Source organism: Prionailurus viverrinus, chromosome C1, assembly GCF_022837055.1.
Source record: "Prionailurus viverrinus isolate Anna chromosome C1, UM_Priviv_1.0, whole genome shotgun sequence".
Classification (NCBI taxonomy): Eukaryota; Metazoa; Chordata; class Mammalia; order Carnivora; family Felidae; genus Prionailurus; species Prionailurus viverrinus.
Genome location: NC_062568.1, coordinates 57439603 through 57462873, shown reverse-complemented (window position 1 = coordinate 57462873; position 23271 = coordinate 57439603). Strand labels below are relative to the sequence as shown.

General features: G+C 44.6%; 1 protein-coding gene across 3 annotated transcripts in view; it reads left to right on the top strand.

The window, feature by feature from the left end:
* The window catches only part of GAD1 (glutamate decarboxylase 1), a 40928-nt gene that overhangs the window by 5444 nt on the left and 12213 nt on the right, over nt 1-23271 (top strand). For 2 of the 3 annotated variants that reach the window (XM_047871239.1, XM_047871238.1), the window contains 7 exons: nt 5734-5892; nt 7257-7499; nt 13174-13264; nt 19936-20048; nt 21200-21315; nt 21399-21478; nt 21702-21756. In XM_047871239.1, the coding sequence (XP_047727195.1) occupies nt 5734-5892; nt 7257-7499; nt 13174-13264; nt 19936-20048; nt 21200-21315; nt 21399-21478; nt 21702-21756 (857 nt within the window). Of the gene's footprint in view, nt 1-5733; nt 5893-7256; nt 7500-13173; nt 13265-18437; nt 18475-19935; nt 20049-21199; nt 21316-21398; nt 21479-21701; nt 21757-23271 lie in introns of those variants that run through there. The other variant, XM_047871240.1, reaches the window with a different exon arrangement.

Genomic DNA, 23271 nt, shown 5'->3' with positions numbered 1-23271 from the left:
CTCAACCTGCGACCAGAGGGTCTGGTAGAAAAGGTCAACTAGTCTGGTTTTCTTGGAGAGCAGGCCTAAGGCACGGTTTCCGCCTGAGGCGGAGGCTGGCAGGTCGTGCCCCCTACCCCCGCCAAACGTACGTTGACAGTGGCCTCCCCAGTTTGAGAATTTGCTCCGATATGTCATAACGGATTCAGATTTCGTTCTTTCATTCTTTGCCTGCAGCCCCCGGTGGCCTGCCTGGGGGAGGTGTGGGCGGGCGCAGTCCAGAGGGTTTGCGGAGCCTGCCCTTGAAGGAGAGGAGGGTAGGAAAACGGGGCAGGCGGGGGTGTGGGGCCGCAAGAGGAGAAAGGGGGTGTCGGGCACGATTTGCCAAAGAGGAAGAAAAATACATCTGGGAGCTGGAAAGGAGAAAGAACCTTTCTCCGGAGACGTGATGGTCTGAAATGAAAACGCCCAAGGGCTGTAATTTTTTTTTTTTTTTTTTTTTTGTAAGGGAAAAAGGAGATTTGTTCGAAGGGACACAGCTGAATGGCTCCGGCTGAACAATGAGGACTTGCTTTCCTTGCTACATTTCACCGTCTAAAATCTCTAACCTTATCGGGCCAGAAAATACGGACGGGCAGGGGGCGGAGGGGCGGGGGAAGATTAACGAGGGGCTTATTAAAGAGCCATCCGTCAGCGGCTGCGCGCGGGAGATAGCGGCGGAACTAGTACGGGGCACGCCCGCCCCAGCCGCGAGCGCGGCCGGCCACGGCGTGTTCCCCGGGCCTGCTCTTCCAGCTTCTCTGCGTCCGGGGGCCCGAGGAAGGCGGCAGCTGGGGCCGGAGCAGACCGGGGGCATTTAACGGCTTCTGGGAATTACCCTCCCTCCCCCGCTTTGCCGCGCGGCGCCCTCCCTGCGTTTCCGTGGCTCTGTCCCTTTGATCCAACAAGCAGCATTCTCGGTGAGCAAGCGTTGCTCGACTAGACCCAGCCATCTTCCAGGGAAAGCCCAGCCCTGCCGCGCGGGGCGGCCCCGGGTTTGACCCTCTCCCCAGCACGCGAGGCCCGCGGGGCTAGGCCGGGACTGCGTCCGCGCGCGGGGGCAGCTGGCCGCAGCCGAGCTTTGTTCTATAAATAGCCCCCTCCCCCCAGCTGCCATTCCCGGCTTAATGGCCCGTTTCGCGCCGGGTCCCTTCGGCGGCCGCGGCGCTCAGCTTCTGCAGCCGTCATTGTCATGCAGCCGGGCAAGCAGAACTGAACGAGCCCTGGGCGCCCGCCGCGGTCGCGGGGAGGTGGGGGGAGACTTGGGATGAGCGCGGCCTTCCCCGCGGTCCTGCGCCTGCCTGGCGGGCAGCCTTCGTCCACCCGCATTCCCTGCGTCCGTCCTCGCGCCCCAGGCCTTGCCCTCTACGCCCCCCTCTCCGAGTCGGGGGAAGAAAAGGTCTAACTGCCCCCTTCGGGAGACACACCTGAAACGTCTCTAAAGAGTAACTGGGCAAGAAAGAGTTGAGCTTCCTTGGGTCTGAAAATAGGAGTCCCCGAGTTTGCATCAGTTTAGCCTGAGGAAGGACTCTGGAACATTTGGAGGTGACCATCCCCAGAGAGTTTCTTCTTTGTTTCTAAACACACACGTACCCCGACACTAATTTCAGAGAAGTCGCAACCTGTTTGACCGGAGGAGAGGCCTGGTAGTCTGTTGAGAGGAAATTGCCTTCTGCTAATAGGCAAGCTTTGGGGGCCACTCGTGAGGAGGCTTCGCGTTAGGTTTGATTCTGAAAGGAAACAAAACCCCAGGCAGATTTAGTTTCCATACTTTGGGCCAACTCTGGCTGTCCAAAGTGAAGTCTTCGGTGTTGACCTAAATCTACAGCCTTCCCACCTCGCCCACGCACAGACACCCCAGCTCCCTTCCCCCCAGACATTCACCAGCCTGGATGCCGCCTTCTTGGCACTACCCAGGTTGGTTTGACCTTTCACATTAGGACGGGGTAAGAATTAATGGTCCTCTTCCAACCTCCAAATCCCCATTGCCCTGGGTGACTCCCCTAAACATCTTCAGTGCCTTGCCAAGATTCAACTCCCACCCCCTCTCCAACCTCCCTTCCTTGGAAGCCAGGGACTAAAGCTGCAAGGAAGGCCCTGGGTCTCACCGGTGATGCCAGAATCCTCTGGGAAAATAATCAGGTAGAGAAAACCCAGGGTCTGCCAAGATGTAGAGTGGGGTAGCTACAGGCATGGTGGTATGACTTAAATAGAATGCAATGCAGGAAGCCCAAAGTTTGGGCTCTGGGTTCTGCTAACTTCTCACTGTGTCCTTGGCCCTCTATCACTTATGTACGCAGAGTTCTAAAACTGGCTACCAGTTACAGCCTCCGAGCTGGTTTACTTAGCCCATGCGGTGTGGGTGTGTTTAATTTTGTGTCAGCTGCCATGCAACTTTTTTTTTTAGGTTTATTTATTTTGAGAGAGCATGAGCAGGGGAGGGGGCAGAGAGAAAGGGGGAGAGAGAGAGAGAGAGAGAGAGAGAGAGAGAGAGAGAGAGAGAATCCCAAGCAGGCTCCGAGCTGCCAGCTGCAGCCTGATGTGGGGCTCAAACCCATGAACCGTGAGATCACAACCTGAGCTAAAACCAAGAGTCAGTCACTTGAACAGACCGAGCCACCCAGATGCCCCCATGCAACTTTTAAACAATGAAAGACTTCGAATATTCTGTATTTCTGGCTTCTCTTGAAGTAAAAAAAGGTGAGACAGGAGAGACCTGGCAAGGTCAGCCCATAAAAATTAGAAAAAGAGCTCCTTTCTCTAGGTAGATGCAAGTCCATGCTACAGCTTGGTCAGCAAGAGCAGGGGGGGGATGGGCTTCAACCCCCACTTACCCCTTGGCCATGTGCCCTTATGCCATGCACAGCTCACAGACACATTTGGAAACAACTGGCTCAAATCGAGTGCTTTCTGGCTCCCTACACTCTTTCCCCACTCAGTGGGCCCCCAGGCCTTTGAGTTTAGGGGTAGGGGTAAGGAATCAGCTTCAGGATCTCCTCACTGCCCAGAGGAGGAGTCATGACAGGGTTCACCTCCTGCTCCTGTTCTCCCCTTAAAGCTAGCTAGAGTGCTACAAGCTTGCCTCTGGTTTTCTCTTTGCCTCTCAGGAATGTTGAGCTGGATTACCAGTCACTCACAGGCTTGAACTAGGTTCTCACGGGTGGTATGCAGAGCAAGAGAGAATACAGTCTGCTTCAGTGTCGGGGACCCCTGCTTCCAGGACCCCTTGCTAGCCGGGGAAGTTGCCAAAGCACTGACTTCAATGTCACCCTCCACCTGGTCATCCTTGGAGAAGCATACATTTCTTTCCAGAGCCTCTCAGAGCCATGAGAGGTCTGGATCATTTACCTTTTGTGAGGCTCCCAATGTCTTAGAAAACAAATACCTGCCAAGAAATTATTATTCTGATAGCAATATGCAGTAAGAATTTATATAGCAAATTAATGGCTTTAAACACAATTTATAATGCAATTTAAGTGTGCTATTCGTAAGTACAGGATTGATAGGAAACATTGATTCCTAGTGCACTCCAGGAAGTGTGGCCCAAGGATGAGATGCAGATTTAAAGTTGTGTCATAATTGTCATCTCTCAATACTATCAGGACACGTCTGGGAATGCCTGTGTCAGCACCTCCTTTGGAGATAACATCCCAAGCCTACATCAAGGTCATAGGTCCTGCAGCTGCCCAGAGGAAAGGCGTTTCTAAGGGGTTTCAAGGTAGAGACTTATGGCTTTCCCAAGAAGTGAGTCAGAGCCAAACAGAGGTCAGAGACCTAAAGAGTAAGAGTTCACCCACTAGGACCTCATTTCCACTAGGCCACATGGTTGGTCTTTTTAACCTGGCAAATTCCATAGCTCGCTGTTCCAGGAGCAGGTGAGCAGTCTTGGAATTCACGGGCCAAGTGCTCCTGCATCCCCGTGGCAAATGAGTGCTGGCTCCAGGTTTTGGACTCTGGGGGTTGTAGGGGAAATTCAGAAAGTAGGGGAAGAGGAGAGGGAAAGAATACAACCCCCATCTTTACATCCAACTGTGGAGCTTTATTATAGTGTCCTACCCCTCTCTTGATGTCCTTTGGGGCTCTAGCAATAAGTTTACAAGGTGAGTGCTGGGAAGAATGAACGGCCTGCTGCCTATTCTTCCCTCCAAAAATAGCCCCCCGCTCCTGTGTGTGGGAGGATTCCAATCACTGCAGCCTTCCCCCTGCATCCCTCCTTATTCCACCCCTCGCCACTGAATTGCAGTCCTGGGGAAGTAAAGCCGCATTCCCCAGATTAACTTGTCTCTCCTTGAACCTCCTGGGACTTTCCGCCAAGCCTGCCTTGTGATGTGCATGACTCCCCGAGGATCTTGGTACCTACAAAGACAGCTTTGGGGTCACCAAGAAGCTTAGAACGTTCTTCTTCTTTTCTGTGTGTTGCATTTGGGGCTAACATTGAGGCAAGGTTGGAGGAGATGCTGAGGGAAGGAGTGGGTCTGCAGGTCCCCAGCCCCAGAAGGAATGGGTGTAGATACTGAGGGAAAGAGGGTGCTCCTCCTTGGCAGAGTCTCCAGCTCTTTTGCCTCAACCTGCTTCTCTGTTGGCCACTGGTGCTTGTGCTGCTCACCTCAGATGGGAGAGATTTCTCCTCCTTCCAAGGAGCAGAGGTGAGGTGCTCTGAGTCCCACCCTGGGCTCGGAATTCAGTCTGTTTAGTTCTAGGGTGGCTTTCTAGCTTTACTCCAATGTTGGTGACCATCTGCCAAACTGTAGGTTTGTGGAGGGTGGGAGATCTGTCTCATTTATCTCTATCTATCCCCTATCTTAGATGCTTAGCATAGTGCTTTTCCACAATAGATGCTCAGTAAGGGGGGGGGGGGGCGCCTGGGTGGCTCAGTTGGTTAAGTGTCTGACTGCAGCTCAGGCATGATCTCGCACTTTCTGAGTTCGAGCCCTGTGTTGGGCTCTGTGCTGACAGCTCAGAGCCTGGAGCCTGCTTCGGATTCTGTGTGTCCCTCTCTTTCTGCCCCTCTCCTGCTCACACTCTGTCTCTCTCTGTCTCTCTCAAAAATAAACATTAAGAAAAGATACGTGCTCAGTAAGTATTTATAGAATTAAATGTCGGCACACATAAGGTCTTAGGCTTCCTTGTCTCTTTCCCCAGTACCTTTATTCAAGGAGAGGGGGTGGGGTGGAGACAGCTGCATGTCATGTTTGGGTCAGAAAAATTATACTTACATTCAACCCTGTGAGCATTACCTGGTGCCTGAGGAAAGCATGTTCCCTAATCCCTAGTGCTGGTCCTCCCTGACTCCTCCCTCTGCTGGTCCTCACCTCCTCCTTCCTCTGGTTGCACCTCCCATAAACCCAGTGCTGGCAGCATCCTCTCCAACTGTGTCCTTCCCCTTAAAACCCCATCCCGGGGCTAGTTACTGGAGTGGAAGCTGTCCAATCGACTTAATTCTGAGTTCAGTGTCATGTTCAGAGAGGAGGATGGGCTTTGCTTACTGTTTTCCTCTCTTGCATGACTGGGTCTGTACCACTGATGACACTTGGCATTGCCCCTTCCCCGCCTGGAGGCCAGCAGTGCCAAAGCCCTTATATATAAAATGCAGATACTCTGCTTCTTCTCACGAGAAGCAAGAACCCTGCTTGGAGAGCAGATCTGGCCTGGCAGCTGACCCTCCAAGGCTGGGAATTTAGTGCATTCCCTCTGACCCGGCATCTTGTGCTACAGGCTTCCTGCAAAGGACCAACAGCCTGGAAGAGAAGAGCCGGCTTGTGAGCGCCTTCAAGGAGAGGCAGTCCTCCAAAAACCTGCTTTCCTGTGAAAACAGCGACAGGGATGGACGCTTCCGGCGCACGGAGACGGACTTCTCCAACCTGTTTGCTCGAGGTAGTCCCCACCCTCCTACCCTCTCCATGCCCCCCAACCCTCACCAGTCCTATCCAGTAGGTGCCTTGAGTTTCTTGACTTTTTCCTGTAATTATACTTCTGTTATCAAAAATGTCATTACTTTTTCTGAACTGTCAGGAAACTACTTTTCCAATATTTGAACGAATATACTCCCTCCTTCCCTACTGCCTAGGACTTCTTCGTTGTGGGTCCTGGATGAGGGCAGTCAATAAAAACAGTCAACTCTGAAGACACTTGCAGGGGCAAATATGGTTTCATAGAATCTCTGAATGTGAAGAAATCTTACATATAAGAAAATCCAGTGATTCCCATGGTAGCAGTTATCCTTCAGGGTTGGCAGCAACAAGAAAATCACTCTGTGGGAAGCTGTGCGGCTGGGCCTAAAGACCAAGTGCTGTTCTGAAACTCCTTTTCCTTTTGGAGATCTTTCACTGATTACTGCCGTCCCCACAACTCTGGTCTCTGGAGGGTTTTCTCAGCCTCTCCTAAAACAGCTTGAAGGTAAACCTGCCCCCTTCCATTAACTCCCCACAGGCCATAGAGGCCAGACCCAAACAGTCAATAGGACTTCACTGAACCTCAGAGATAATCCAGTGAATCGATACAGAGCCTCATGTAGAGCCAATCAGCTCTTGCGCTATGGCTGACAACTGCAGCTGGGCCCCCTACAGTTTTCCTCCCTGCTTAACCCAGCCTGACTCTGCCTCCCACAGGCTAGAACCCAAAATCACCCCCAGATATCCCAAAGTCCAAGCTCAAATGATGAGGTCAAGAGGGAGAGAGGTGGGAGTTCCCTCTCCCACTTTTCTGAGCCCATCTTCTAGCTCTAGTTTTCTATCCAAGGACACTACAGCGGACCATTCTGTTCAGGGGAGGACCTCAGCCTCTGCCCACAGAGCCCTCACCTTCTGCCGTCAATGATCAAGCATATCATAATGCCCAACCAAAAAGCCAGTGTCTTAAACAGATGTAGAGGGACACGCCTGGTCCCAGGGGAGCAAGACAGAGGCTCCTTCCATCACATACCTGACGGGCACTCAGTCAGCCTGCAAGTGGACCACAGTAGGAGTAGGCTGCTCATGGCTTCTCAAAGCACTCCATTCCACTTACGAGCAGCCTAACTCTCAGACAGTCTGTAAACCTTCAGAAAGTCTATGCACAACTTCTGTATATAGACATATGTGCATTTTTCTGGGGAGACGGCACATCAGATTCTCAATGTGTATACATAACCTGGAATATACCAGGTCTGTAAAGCTGTCGTGGCTGATATTAGGGATGTCTGGACTAAGGCAATTCAGACACGAGCCAGGTGATAACCCCTTGTTGGCTTTCCCCCTCAGATCTGCTTCCGGCTAAGAACGGGGAAGAGCAAACTGTGCAGTTCCTACTGGAGGTGGTAGACATACTCCTCAACTATGTCCGCAAGACATTTGATCGCTCCACCAAGGTGCTGGACTTCCATCACCCGCACCAGCTGCTGGAAGGCATGGAGGGCTTCAACTTGGAGCTCTCTGACCACCCTGAGTCCCTGGAACAGATCTTGGTTGACTGCAGAGACACCCTGAAGTATGGGGTTCGTACAGGTAAGAGTGAGAGCCCGGCGGACGTGCAGCGGGAGATTCGCCCCCCATTGCACCCTTGCCAGTTGAGGACAGCAAACTCATGTTCAAGGTGAAGCACAAACTCTGATGAGGGAAAGCAGCAACATGTTTAGCGACCACAGAACGACTTTGGACAGTGGCAGTGGGTGGAAGGCCTAAGTCTGGCAAAAGCTCATCATCATTTTTTTGTTGTAAACATAAATTAAGAAATACAAACACGTGGTGCTATTTCAAGTTCTGTAAAAAGAGTTTTCATTCTTGGTTTTAGGCTCTTCCCAACCTAAAAAGAGGAGAATGACCTGTCCCCTGCTTCTTTTCTCTCCTCCATTTCATGCCTATTTCATTCTGATAAATCTTACCCTTGCCTGCCCCTAAATCAGGGGAGAATTGGGCCCATTTCCCTCCCTTTCTGTATTAGTTTTCTAGGGCTGCCATAGCAAATTACCACAAACCAGGTGACTCAAAACAAGAGGAATCTATTCTCTCACAGTTCTAGAGGTTTAGAAGTTTGAAATTTAGGTGTGCAGGGCCATGCCCTCTTAGAAGATTCTTAGGCTCTGTCCTTACCTCTTCCGGCTTCTGGTGGATGAGGGCATACTTGGCTTATAGATGCATCACTCCGGTCCCTGCCTCCACCTTCACATGGCATTCTCCCTGCAAATGTGTCTACAGTTTTCTCTTATTTTTTTTTTAACTTTACTTATTTATATTTAGAGAGAAAGTGTGAGTTGGAGAGGGACAGAGAGAGAGAGAGAGAGAGAGAGAGAGAGAGAGAGAATGAGAGACTGACTCCCAAGCAGGCTCCATGGCGTCAGTGCAGAGCCCGACACAGGGCCTGAACCCACGCCCATGAGATCAGACCTAAGCCAAAACCAAGAGTCGGATGCTTAACTGACTGAGCCACCCAAGTGTCCCCAAAGTTTTCTCTTCTTATAAGGACACCAATCTTTGGATTAGGCCTACTCCACTCCATTATGGCCTCATCTTAATTTGATTACATCTGCAAAGACCATCTTTCCAAATAAGGTCGTATTCACAGGAACCAGGGACTAAGACTTGATCATATATTTTTGAGGGACACAGTTCAACCCACAACCCCTTCTGTTGTCTAGGCAAAAATGTCACACACATACACACCATTTGCACCTTACTCTAACCTCTGGAGTTTAGACAATCTGAGTCATTAAATCCTATTTCTAATAGGAGGCCTTTGAGGATGCCCTCTTGCCTCTTGTTTCATGTTATAGAAACCCTCTCTAGTCAATGGTCCTGGCCAAAGTGGTTACTTCCCAGGTGCTTCAAGTTGAAGGACTTTTTGGATCTCTGACTGGCTGTTTCTAAGCCTAGGAGTGGAGCAATGGTTTCTCCTTCCTGCTGTTTTTTCCCCACAGCAGTTTGGCTTTCCCGAGCTCTTGGGCAGACAGATCTACAGGAAGTGGCAGTCCGTGGCATAGTTGCCACCACAGGGGAGCCCCTGGTAGCCCCTTGTTCTTTTTATTCTTTCTCCCTCTCCTCTCCTTTGTTATCCCTCTCACTCCTCCTAGTCACTTGAAGATAGATTTAAGGCCAAGACTAGGGAGGTTGGGGGTGATAGAGCCGAGTGAGACTATTGCGTGTCAAAAACCAAGTGTTGGAATGAATAGGCTGGCCAAAGAAGCATTTTTAAATAAGGAATCCCAAACAGCTTTTGAGGTGTGCCAAGACCACTGAAACGAGTGTGGCTGCCTTGAATAACTGCAGGACGGACAAGACTTAATTATGTTATAAAGTCTTTGTTTGATTTTTAAAGAAAAGCCTGCTCATCAGTTTAGTTGCGGCTCACCTTGGTCTGATGGCTAACCTATCCCTGATGGAGATCAAGTAGTGTTATGTAGCCAGACAAAAAAGAGTCGGGATTCTCCATGTGTGTTTTAGCTGCACTTGCTTTAGTCCAGTGTTTTTTATTTTGTCAAGTCACCCTCCACACACTTTCTCAGACAGGTGAGACCATGTGCTTTTATCACCAAAGCTCAGAGTAGTGTTGTCCCTCAAAGAAAAATTGATTTGTCATAATCGCAGCTCGTATTGCCTCCAAAACTGAAGCATCACATGGTCATAGAAGCATGGACTCTTATTAGACCAGTGTATGACTCTACTTAGATATTTAGCCTGCAGCCTTTCACCCCTGTTCCTCCAAGCAGCTTCTGGGAGCAGATATTTGCCTTTATAGAGTTTGTAATCTCTCAGGCAGTGTGAAACCTGTATCTCAAGGTGTTGACTCTGGGAAAGTATAATATTGCTGCCAGACGAAAATACAGCTCCTGGTGGCTGATCTGTAATTTAGATATAGATCAGAGTGATAGGGTAAACCCCACAGGTGGAAGGTGTTTTTTTAAGGATGTTAATAGTCAGCCAAAATAATGAATTGGGTTTTAATAAAGTGAAAACAGACTGATCTGGGTGCAGTTTGTAAAGAGATGATATTGGTATTGGAAATTTCTTTACAAATTAACAATCTCTGGGGGCGCCCAGGTGGCTCAGTCGGTTGAGCGCCCGACTTCAGCTCAGGTCATTATCTCATAGTTCATGGGTTCGAGCCCCTCATTGAGCTCTTTGCTGACAGTTCAGAGCCTGGAGCCTGCTTCGGATTCTTTGTCTCCCTCTCTCTCTGCCCCTCCCCCACTTTCTCTCTCTCAAGAATAAATAAACATTATGAAAAATTAAAAACAAACAAAACCCCCCACAAATTAACAATCTCTGAAAAAGGAACTAGTATATATAGATTCTCTGTGACCTGAGACAGAGACTGGTCAGCCCACAATCACGGTAGATATACCAACTTCCTTGGTTTTTCTTTTTTAACTTTTTATTATGGAAAAGTTTAAACTTTCCCAAAAGTAAAATAGTACAATCAACCCTGTATACCCAACACTTTTATCAACTCCTGACAACTTTGTTTCACCTATTACCCTCCCTTCTCTATTATATGGAAGCAAATCTCAAACATATTATTTCATCCATAAATATTCTTCATTCTCAAGAACTCTTTAAAAAATAAATAACCACAAGAGGCGCCTGGGTGGCTCAGTCAGTTAAGTATCTGGCTCTCGATTTTGGCTCAGTTCGTGATTTCATGGTTCATGGGATCAAACCCTATGTGGGGCTCCACGCTGACAGCACAGAGCCTGCATGGGATTCTCTCTCTCTCTCTCTCTCTCTCTCTCTCTTTCTCTGTCTCTCTCTCTCCCCCTGTCTCTCTGCCCCTCCCCAGCTCATGCATTCTCTCTGTCTCTCTCTCAAATAAACGTTACAAAAAATAACCGTAATATCATTGTTAGATCAAAAAAATCCAAAATTTACAGTTCCTTAATATATTCAATGTTTAAATTTTCAATGGTCTCATGAATTTTGTAATTCATAAATTATAATTTTATAATTCATCTACCACATTGCAATTGCTCGATGTGTCTCTTAGTAAATTTCCCCCTCTATTTTTTATTCATTGAAACACTTTGAAAAATAACTTTCTCCCCCTACCTGACTTTAGGCCATGTGCTGCTTAGTACCACACTTATCATCTGTTACTTCATTGAATATGGAGAATTGAAATTGAAGTTGAAAATAGGTCATTTTATTACTTGATAGAAATTTGGAGGCAGAATGCTGTAGTCATAAGATAAAAGTAAGATTTTAGACAATTTTGTTTCCTTTGTATATTCAACGGACAAAGAGATACTGGTTCACTTTTTTTCTATAGAATTTTTTAAATGTTTATTTATTTTTGAGATAGACTGCCAGTGGGGGAGGGGCAGAGAGAGAGGGAGACACAGAATCCAAAGCAGGCTCCTGGTTCTGAGCTGTCAGCACAGAGCCCAACTCGGGGCTTGAACTCATGAGCTGTGAGATCATGACCTGAGGCAGAGTTAGACACTTAACCAACTGAGCCACCCAGGCGCCCCAATATGGTTTCACTTTTATTTGAGGACGTTTGTGTTAGTCCATCTATCATTGTCCATCTTTTGTGTCTGCCATAGAGATGGCTTGTTTTGATACATTGTCAAAAAGTGCGATTGCATTTATTTATGATAAATTCTATATACATATATATATATATTCAGTCTTGAAATGTTTATTGTTGAAGGTTTTCAAATGGATATTGCATGTTTTTTAGTGGATATCAACAAAATTTGTTATGTTGCAGGAGATCTCATAGATTCTGCTGGCACTGAGCAAAGTGGAATCATTTTTTAGAGTAATCTACATAAATATCTGGAATCTGGCCCCATACTTACACTAAGCTTACTGTTTATGCTTCTTTCATTTTTTTCCCCCTGAAGATCAGTATTATTTTTTGAGGACTGTTGAGATTCAGAGATTGGTGTATTCTGATATAAGAAGTCATAGTCTGGATATTCTAAATGAGTCGCCATCACATCTAAGGAAGAATAGACATTTTCAGAGAGGGGTCTCAGACCAGGAACATTCAAACACCAGCTCTCTGACAGTTATTTCAGAGGCAAAAGCAATTTCTACTGGAAGCACAGCAGTCAGCATCTCTCTCTAATACCAGTTCTCTGTCACACACCCCTAGATAATCTATTGCATTGACACCTTCGTGACAGCCTAGCCAAGCCTGCTGATGTGGGATTGAGTTTTCCTGTGAATGCCAAGTTGGCCAAGACTTGGCAACAATCCTGAATTTGCTGAGAACAAAGCCTGTTAAAGCATACTTCGTGTTATAACCGGTTTTAAGGTTATATAGTAATAACAATTATTTTACCAACAACTTGATGAGTGAACGAAGCTATATTTGCCTCTGTTTCACAGAAGAGATGCCAGGTTATCTCAGCAATAAGTTTGGTTTAATGGTCACCTGACTATGTATGGACAAAAACACACTAATGCTTGACATCATATTTGAGTGACATAGAGACCCAGAGACATCGGGACCAGAGCTCGCACCGTCCCCAGGCTTGGTTTGGGCCACAGAGTCACAAATCCTCTCTGAGTCCTGAAGGCTCTCCTCCATCAGTAAATGTTGATTTGGGGTTAAATCCTTGGGATGTTCAATTAAAAGTTGAAACATTTATGGATAAAATCAGGACCACCCTATCCAGATTTGTAATTAAAAAAATCATTATGACAGAGAAGTTCATCTGAAAATCAACAAATTAGATACTGGAAAGCTTATTAGTTTCATGACATAGGATTTTTTTTTAACTTCAAAAGCATTCTGCTTCAGGGGCATCTGGGTGGCTCAGTTGGTTAAGCATCTGACTTCAGCTCCGTTCATGATTTCACGGTTCGTGGGTTTGAGTCGCGTCAGGCTCCATGCTGACAGCTCAAAGCCTGGAGACTCCTTCGGGTTCTATGTCTGTCTGTCTGTCTGTCTGTCTCTCTCTCTCTCTCTCTCTCTCTCTCTCTCTCTCTCTCTCAAATAAATTAACATTAAAATTTTTTTTAAGGATTCAGCTTCAGAAACATAAGTTTTGGGAACATCATTGATGCTAAAGGTTGGAATAGGGTAGGTCAATCTGCCCTCCCTTCCCCCATATCCTTGGGAAGTCCTGTTAGACTCTTGGGATAAAGAGCCCATCAGTGTGGCCAGCCTTTGCTTGGAAGATAGCTTGAAAAATCTATGTTTGCCTTGATGCTTGCCTGTTACTCATTTCTCCAGGTCACCCTCGATTTTTCAACCAGCTCTCCACTGGACTGGATATCATTGGTTTAGCTGGCGAATGGCTGACATCAACTGCCAATACCAATATGTAAGTTTCGCATATTATTTTCATGTAAGCAACCATGATGTGTGATTATGGCTTGTTGCTTTAAAAGCCCACTTCCAATGGTTCTATAATAATGTTATTACAGTTACCTTAGTCATCTTTTCTCTTAAAATCTTTTAAGTTTATATTAGACTAAGAGAATCCATGTCTCTTAAAGATGCATCTAAAGAGGTCACATTTTGGAGTATGATCTTGGTCTGTTTTCCCACCTAAGCACATTGGTCCTCATCACTTAGGGCATATTTCTTTCACAGTTAAAGCTGCCAGAAAGCCACAAACTAGTTTGACCCACCTATTGCTTACCTAAAAGTTCTAGAACAAAATTCAGCTGGTAGTGATATATATTCCTTTCAAAATAACTCATTGTTTTTCTGAATTTGACATTTTTTTCTGTACTTGAGTTGGCAAAACCTTCATTTGTTTCCAGTTCCCTATGAATTTATATGAAACTGACTCTAAGGCCCTGGAGGTGCAAGGATTTCCTGGGTAGTCTTCTTGCAATCACCCCCACAGACTCCTTTATATATATACTCCCTCTTTGGAGACAAGGACAGGTTAGGAATTGATGGAGGGTCGTTATAGCCTACTGAGTACTGTCTTTTCTCTGAGCACTATGATCATGTTTTACCACTATCTATACACCCAGCCCATGGCACCACATTCTATTAAAATATCCAGAGGAAAATAATAAAACAAGTTTCTAACAATAATTTTTAAAATAACCATAGAAGAATTACATTAGTCACCATGGAAATATTTAGAAAATAACCACCCACTTTCTAAGTTCATGGTGAAGTAGATTTGAAAAATGAACATAAGTGAAAGGGTGGTATTGTTTAAGATGAGAAATTCCATTTGACATCAAGATAGAATGTAAGTATTAAAGTTCGAGATATTCTATTTTTCTTCAACAAATTCCTACTGGCCACAAAACCTGAGAAGGCACTTTAAAATTATCTGTTGATACATGTGTGTTCCAAAGCTATTTAATGCTGTGACTCAAAATATTTAACTGCATTCAGAAAAGTTTTTATTAATTAAGGATTCCTGCGTTGTTTGCTAATTTAAAACAGCAGTGACCGATTTTTAAAAGCAAACGTGACAAGTGAGGTTTTTAGTGCTAAAAGGCACAGGAGATTAAATTGATTGAAAACAAAAATGATTTTCATGCTCCCTGTTTGCAAGTCATGGTCAACGTCACAGAGTGTGTATGTTGGAGCACCGAGGCTATGAAGAGACAAGAGGAATTGGGATCAAAGATACAATTGCTTGTTTGGCCTCCTCTAACAAAAAAAAACTCGCCTTTGCAACCTTTACTGTGGTATGATTTGTGAGATACAAATATATCAGCAAGCCCAGACATCATGATGTACTAATTATAACTTGAAAAAAGACACTAATGCTTAATTGGAACATCTCATACTAAGGAACAATTTTAAATGAGGAAGTATAACTTTAAAAAAAAAAACTTAACTATTTGGAAAATAAATGAGAAAAACAGAATAGGTAGAAAGGTATACATCCTTTAAGGCCCAAGTACTCATATTAACACAGGCACTGAATTCACCCAGCGTCTTTAAGTGTGTATCCTGTAGGCTTCTCAGCTGCAATTTCCTAACATATATGGCCCATCTCAAGGTAAATGAAAGGAACTCGCTCTTTTGTGAGTTCATGACCAGATAGTCTCCTAAAAGGATTTTCTTCAACCAAAGAGATCTCACAAATTCTCCTTTTTGTGTGTCCATAAAATCAAGTCTCTTACTCTTTCCTTACCTCAGCTCAGCCATGAAACACTAAAATATGTCTCAGCCATCTGAGGTCAAGGCCAGTCCAACTAAATGGCACATAGTAATTGCAGCTGTACTGAACACAATGGATATTTATAAAATATGATCCGATTCCAACAGATCGATAGAGAAGGTTATTTAACATAGTGAAATAGTTTCTGTCAGTTCTAGAGACAAGGCATTGTCTGAAGAAGTAATAACTATTATCTAGAAATTGTTCTAAGTCAGTTCCCCTGGAAGATCATGAAATGTGGTAGCACTGTCAGGAGCTTATGCAGAAATTTGCTCCCTTGAGACAGTTCCTTCTCCAGCTGGGGACAGTGTTCAAAATAAACCTGGGAAAGAATGGCAAAGGGATTTTTCTTTGGCAGAGCAGGCAAAATTAGTGACATACTCATTTTGTTGGCCTGCTCTATCATTGCATTTGGGTGGCACTGGTAATAGAAAGTAATGATTATATTCCTCAATATAGTCTTTCAGAAAGAACTATGTGGTCTCCTAATTTGAGTGGCAAAGCGTAAGGTATCTGACTGTTCACAGAAAATAGAACATTTATGTTCATGTGTTTACACCTGCCTGTGCATGTAGCTTTGAGATCTGTTCTCCGAGCAAGGACCCAATGAAGATCCAAAGAAAACTTCACAAATGTGTAGTTGTCCATGGCACGTCCAGCTCTTTTCTTCCAAAACAGGGCCACCGAGCACAACTCTGCAGGCTGAGCAGTGCCCAAGTGCAAACAGCAGCCTTCCCTCATGCACCTGACGACAATCCGTAATCTTAATGGCAAGATCTATCACAGCCCCTTGTTACGAGGTTATGGTTTCAAGTATCTAGCGCTTTATTTTCATAGAAATTACACAGGAGAAATTTTCTGTGGCAGTTATCAGTCATTTTATGCTGCTAGGCAAGTTGTTAGAGAGGAACCTGCAGTAAGCAGTTCTCATTCATCATAGAAAAGCAGCTGGGAGGTAAAAGACGGAATTCTGACTCCGAAATATACTGAGATCTTAAAGCAAATCACTGAATGTCTCTGAGACTCAGTTCCTTCTTCAGAAAATGGGAGATAATAATATCCATCCTACAGAGTGGTTCTGAAGACTGGAAAGGCACCAGTCGTAAGTGCCTGTTGTATGCAAGGTGCAGTGAACACGCCTAGGAGAGGCAGCCACTACACAGGCCACCGTTGCCATTTGAGATGCCTCCCAGCTCTTTTGTTTCTGTCTCTCATCATCTCTGGACACCAGAGGGGCTCTCTAAGCTTCCTCTCAGATGTGTTATCTTTTAAGGTGAAGATGGGCCAGCTGCCACATCTGTAAGGAGGAGAAATCTAAGAGGAGTGTAAAGTTAGAGAGTCTACATAGAAAATTATTTCTCTCATTAAAGAAGTTCCCAGTTTGACAGTCACCAGAGCTCCAGGTTCCTTGTGCTTTTCTAATCCATATTGTAGCACATGGCTTTCATACTGAGAGTCACCTCATGGTGCAGGCTGGCTGCTGGAGCTCTAGCTATCACTTATGTGTCCCAGAATTAGAAATGAGGGAAGAAGAAAGGAAGGATGAAAGGGAGGGAGAGAGGGAGGGAAGAAGGAAGGGAGGGAGGGAGGAAGATGGAGGAAAGAAAGGAGGGGAGGAGGGGCGTGGTCAAAAGGGGAACACACTCTTTCTTTCTAAGCAACCTTTCCAGAAGCTCCACACAACAGTTCCCATAGCATCTCTTCAGCCAGAACTTAGTCCCATGGCCACACCTAGGGAGGCTAGGAAATGTAGTCTTTGATCTAGGTGAATTACAACCCTGAATAAAACTGAATGAAGCAAAGGAAAATTGATACTGGTTAGCAACCAACAGACTCTGCCACAAGAGAAATAGAAGCCTTAATCAATTTGCCTTAGTTTGGAATGAATCCCACTAGGAAGTTGAGTTGAACCACTAAAAAAGGGCCGACTCACCACCCTACTCAGAGCACAGAAAGACTCCGAACTCTCCTTTAATGTCACTCATGAATGTCACCATCCTGTTTTGGTCCCTAATTTCCAGCCCCGTGTTCTTACTTCACCCCAGAGCTTTTTGAAGGTTTAGTTTCTTGTTCTCTGATTCTGAAATGTCATCTTATATGCTGACTTTAGCATCTAACCAGCTTCTTTTGAATCCTTATTTGACCTTGGCTCTCTGGGCTTTATTCACTTTTCGTCTGTCATTTAGAGAAGGGGTACCTAACTTGGAGTCCAGGTTGCAAGAGGAGAATCTCCTATAATTGCATACAAAAATGATGTGCATATCCTCATTTTCTTCCTGGAGAGAGGGACCATAGCTTTCCATAGGATTCCCAAAGGCGTCCATGACACCAGCTAAGTTAAGAGCCACTGCTCTAGGGTGAATTTCAAGGCCTTCTATAAGGCTTTGGGCACAGGCAGACTCCCAGTTGTAAACACGGTTCAGGATGGGAAGGTAGGATCAGAGAAGTATCAGAAGTAGGGAACATCCTGTTAGCCCATCTGTCAGGCTTAGCTGAGGATCAACAGCCGTGGACCAATCTGTCAGCTTCCAAGAGAGGATGTCAGGACTAAAGCCATGAATCAGGATAAGCTTGGTGTTAGCTGTGGGATAACTGGTCCTTTAGACCTAGACAGGGGCTGTCAAACAGGATGCAACAAGGCCAAGAAACAAATGCTGTATTCATCCTTGTAAGCTTCCTCACCAAAGTTGGAAATGGTATCTAACATCTTTGTTTCCTCAGTATATAAGATGCTACCTGGCAGAGAATAGTCACTCGATAAGTATTTATTGAACAAAACTGAAAGAAAATTTTAGCAACTAGGAACCTGGTATAGATAAGGAGACTGAAATAGATGAGATCAAATAGTCTCATGATCAAACTCTCTAGACTCTTCCTCCTAATCCTGAGCGTAATGGCCTATTCCTGGTCCTTGGGTAGAATCACTAATTCATGCAAACCTGGGACCTAAATTGATTTTAAATCATGAAGCGGACCAACCCCCTGGCCTTCAGTGCCATCCATCCTCCCTTCCCCCATGCGGTTCCTGCCCGGCCATCTAACACTGACTTGACTCCAACTCAGCTTTCATCTAATCCTCGATAAGGTTCTGATATTGTGGTGTATGATTCCATTTGTTCCTTGCCTTTTCCCAGAGAGCCTTCTCACTCGGTATTGCGAGATTCCAGCACGCACACTGACACCAGTACCTCTCCACCACACACACATTTTTGCCATTCCAACATTTGCAAAACTCAGTGGCTATTGATACCACATTTGTTCAAGAATGGTTAGAAGCACATCATGAGTTTGCCTCTTGGTACACTCAGCAGCACAGGCTAAACCAGGAATCCTTCTCTTCTTCTTCCTTTATCAGGCCATCAGACATGAGGGAGTGTTGGTTGCTACGGTGATGGGGCTCAGAGCAGAACCAAAGCATGATTGTGACCTCCAGAGGTGATGGTAACTGAACACGATTTCCAAGGGTCCTCCTCCTAAATTTCAAGGGTCCTCCCAAGGAAAATGGACATATTCTTTTTGGAAACAGAATTCTTCTACCAACAGATATATCCTGAGGGTCCTCCAGGATCTCTTTGTTGTCTTTTACCCTTTGTCCTCTTTTACCACCAAGTGATTGATTTGATTACTTCCCTCCCCCCCCCCCCCCCCCCCCCCCCGCAAAACAATGATCAAAACTTGGTAGCTTCACCTGGCTTATTATACAATTGTTATTTCATCCTTGCAAACAGCTTTTCTAAATCATTAAGCCAACAAGAATTCCCATTAGTCCTCGGTATTGGCATTCAGCCCAAACACCCTAATCAATGATAAAGTCTCCCCATATCACTTGACTGAGTCAATCTAGGAATCTCTCTTGAGCAAGCATGGTCTGAGCTGAGCCCACAATAGGCTCTAATGCTTAAGAATACCAAGCAAAAAGAAGAAAGACAAAGAGCCTCAAAGTCAGTAAATATCTTTTTGTTTTCTGGCTTAATTTGCGGTGGATGGACCTTCTCTGATTTCTCTTAAACCCTATCCTTGGCACCACAATCTTGTTTCAGTGACTGGTCTACTTGACTGTGCTTCTGTTCTCAGTTGCTTTGAGAAGAGTATGGCTTGCTACTTCTAAATCAGTTTGTTAGAAGACAAAGCTAGCCTGCTCAGGTATCTGGTACCCACAGTCAGCTGTGTATGCCAGTTGACTATCTTCTTATTATTTATAATTGGTAATTAGAAAATCATCACTTGTAATTATTCTTGACAGATATTGACTTCAGAGAATTATAGAACCATAGCTGTCCTTGGGGATTATTAGTAGAAAAACCATGTAGATAATTATATTGAGATCTTTAAAACCTGGGTCAATATTTCCAATTAGATTCACAGTTAGGTTTCAGATGTTTACATTGTTTTTAAAAGATAGATTTTGGCTCTGAGTTTTATAGATTCTACAAGTATGAAACTGGCAGTCGGTTTAGGTCAGTTGCAAACCAATTTTATGTAGAACTTAGAATACATTTTTTCAATTAACATTTGCATCGTCTTACATCTTAAAGGTGAAGGAGATCCAAGAAAGTCATTTTCCTTCCTTCTATTTCTCTGGGTGGACCACATCTAAGACATTCCATTCAGATAAAATCTATTTTGTTGGTGAAAAGTCACAGGGCAGGTATTTCCACCACCTCTCTAGGTAACCCAGGCTGGTTTCTATTTTATGATTGGTGACTTAATACATTTCCAGGAAATAAATTGCTTTAGTGGTTTTGAGTACCTGTTTTTAGATCCCAAGTACAAATATTAAACCAATTATCTGTGTTCCCCAAATAAGTGGTTTGACTTCTTTATGATCATTTTTTCCCTCACCACCTTTTCAGGTTTACATATGAAATTGCACCAGTATTTGTCCTCATGGAGCAAATAACACTTAAGAAGATGAGGGAGATAGTTGGATGGTCAAGTAAAGACGGTGATGGGATATTTTCTCCTGGTATGTTTCTCTTTTTTCCTGACTCTCCTTGATATTTGTGGCATGGATCCTTGGGATCCCTGAGAACCCTAAACCCAAAGTGAGTTTGTGGAAGAATCATGACCTTAAAAAGAATTTTTTTTACAATACTCCTACCCTATCTTCGTCAGAGTGAAGGCTAGCAAGAATGCTGCATTATATACATACTATCTAACAGAGCCTATGCCTCACCTATACAAACTGACCAAGGTTGTGTTCAAATCATGCCACACCACACCAGTCTGTCAACAACAATTTGATCGGTCTGAGGATCAGTGAATCAAGATTATCAGTTGACTAATCGATTGCAGCCAAAATAGTGTGTCTACTTTGAATCTCTAGTTTGATGTAGATACAGTAAGAATCTTTAAAACAAGGGGAGATATTCTTAGAGGTAAGTAGGACTGTGGGATGGTATCAGAGATGGCGTGATTGTTGTGTACAAGGGGAGAAGAAATAAGAATTACAATTGTCCAGGCTATTCAAGTCAGCCATGAATTTGCCTGTTTAATTGTCAAGTAATTGATGCAAAAGTGATTAGTTTGTGTTAGCCAGCCATACCTAGATAGTTACCTCAGTTCTCCTTATGTCTTTATTTAAGTAAACACGAGTTTGGTTTTAATAAACTTAGAGTTCTCCTAAATGACTCAGTAACGCAGTTGAGCTGTTCTTTGAGAAGAGTATCCAGGCAATGTCACTGTTTCCTTCTGTAGGCTTCATTAGTCTCTCTTTCTCTGTCTTTCTCGTTCAGAGAATAGATTCATCTTTGTTCAGTAAATAGATTGAGCAGAAAGTGAAAGCAGGAAGGTTGTAACTCACCTGTCTCTTTGCAGCCACTGCCTTTGCCACCTCTTGTATTTCTGTTTGGGCTTCAGGTGGAACAGGCATTGGAGTACATGAATCACCTCCAGCCAAATTGCCTAGATGGCTTTGGTAATGAGTGTGACTACTTGTGTTCCCAAGGCAAAGGGGTCAGAGGGAAGCCCTGGCAATAGGGAAGCAAAAGCTATCCGGATATTGTCCCTCCCCTTTCTGACCTCCTCCCTTGTCTCTTAAGACACCAGCTCAACCTTAATTATTAGAAACAATAATGATGGAGCTCCACACCTCCCCGTGTATCCTCTTGCTCTTAGGGGGAGCCATCTCCAACATGTACAGCATCATGGCCGCTCGCTACAAGTTCTTCCCAGAAGTTAAGACAAAGGGCATGGCAGCTGTTCCCAAACTGGTCCTCTTCACCTCAGAACATGTGAGTTGGGTGCTCTTCTCATGGATTATGGTGTTTTACAAGGAACTGTCTAACTTCTGACCTCAAACCTCTGTTTGTTGCAGAGTCACTATTCCATAAAGAAGGCTGGAGCTGCACTTGGCTTTGGAACCGACAATGTGATTTTGATAAAGTGCAATGAAAGGTAGGCAGGGGAGAGTGAACATTAGGTTCTTGATGTATTAAATGTGTTCATCTGTTAAATTTGTTTTATTGTGCTTAAGCACTGACTCAGTACAGTGTGCCAAGCTGCTAATGGCCTGTTGAAAATATCCGATTAAATTACTTTTTGCTGCTGCTGCAGTTTTTCTCATGTGCAATCTCATTGATTCTTCATTTTAATTTCTCTCCCTTTCTAATAATTACAGGGGGAAGATAATTCCAGCTGATTTAGAGGCAAAAATTCTTGAAGCCAAGCAAAAGGTATGTACCCTGTGGCGCACCTGAACTCTAGCAAACACAAAATTTTAAAAATACTTTCTTTCTGCCCTAGACAATAAAGGTCTCTGATAATATAAGAGATAATTTTGTTGTTTTTATAAAATTATATTCTCAGGTATTTGCTTATTTCCAACTTCTGAAATGATTTCACTTTAAAGCTGTGTCTATACAATGTCATTTTTTTTTTAAATGAGAAATTCAGTCACTAAGCCACTTGTCCTACCGTTATTATGCCAAGTGATTAGTTTGATGTACTTCAATAAATCCACTACCCAAGCATCGGGAAGATACAGCCTAATTGAGCCTTTTACTTGCTACTTGTTAGGTATAATTTCAATTTAACAAATACAAATACCATTTTAGCTTTAGGCTTCTGTTTAGCAAAGTGCTTCCATGCCCTGGAAGATGGTTCATGGTGCTTGGTGAATCAGCCTTAATAAATTCTATCAAATAAACAAACAAAAAGTCTCAGAGAACAGATGTACTCCCAAGGGACTGCCAGGTAGCTGTCAGGCATTTACCAACTTGTTGTTTTGGTTACATCCTTGTACCGTGTTCTCCAGCTCTAGCTGTTTGCTGGTCAATAGAGGAGATGGATAGAAATGTCACTCAGACTGAGCAAGGGTCATAGGTGGAGCTGGACTTGAAAAAGACATAGGATTCCCAGATTGCCCCCAGTCTGTCTTAGCTCTATTACTCTCCTTACTCGTTTATTTCTTGTTCACATCAAAATTTTACTGTGCCCACTATTCATGAATATTTCAGCTTCCGCTGTGTTTTAAATAAACAAACGATGCTTCAGGATAATGATTACATCAATACACTTAGAACAACATAGCTTCGGGGCGCCTGGGTGGCTCAGTCGGTTAATGTCTGACCTTGGCTCAGGTCATGACCCCACAGTTCGTGGGTTCGAGCCCCGCGTTGAGCTCTGTGCTGACAGCTCAGAGCCTGGAGCCTGCTTCAGATTCTGTGTCTCCCTCTCTCTACCCCTCCCCCACTCATGCTCTGTCTCTCTCAAAAATAATCGTTAAAAAAAAAAAAAAAGAACATCATTGCTTCTAAAATATACAATACCCAGATGATGTTCGGAGCTACATGCCCATCACTCTAAACACTTATTATTACTCTTTCCTGCTTTACTATTTGCCATAGAACTTACCACTATGTGGTAAGTTCTACTTACCATACTGTATATTTTGCCTGTTTAATTTTGTCTGTTGTCTGTCACTCCCCACTAGAATGTTAACCCATGAAGACAGAAATCTCCATCTGTTGCGTTCACTGCTGTATTCCCCTACAGCTCTGCAGCAGGCCTGGCACGTAAATGTGACACCAAAACTATTTGTTGAATGAATGAGTAAATGGGCCAACGAAGAATTCTCCCAGACATAGGATCTGACACCGCATACGCTTGGCTGATCTCTGCTGGAAGGAAATGCTACTGCAGTTCTACTTCGTGTGGAAAGGAGAAGGTTGAAAAGACTAATCAGCCTG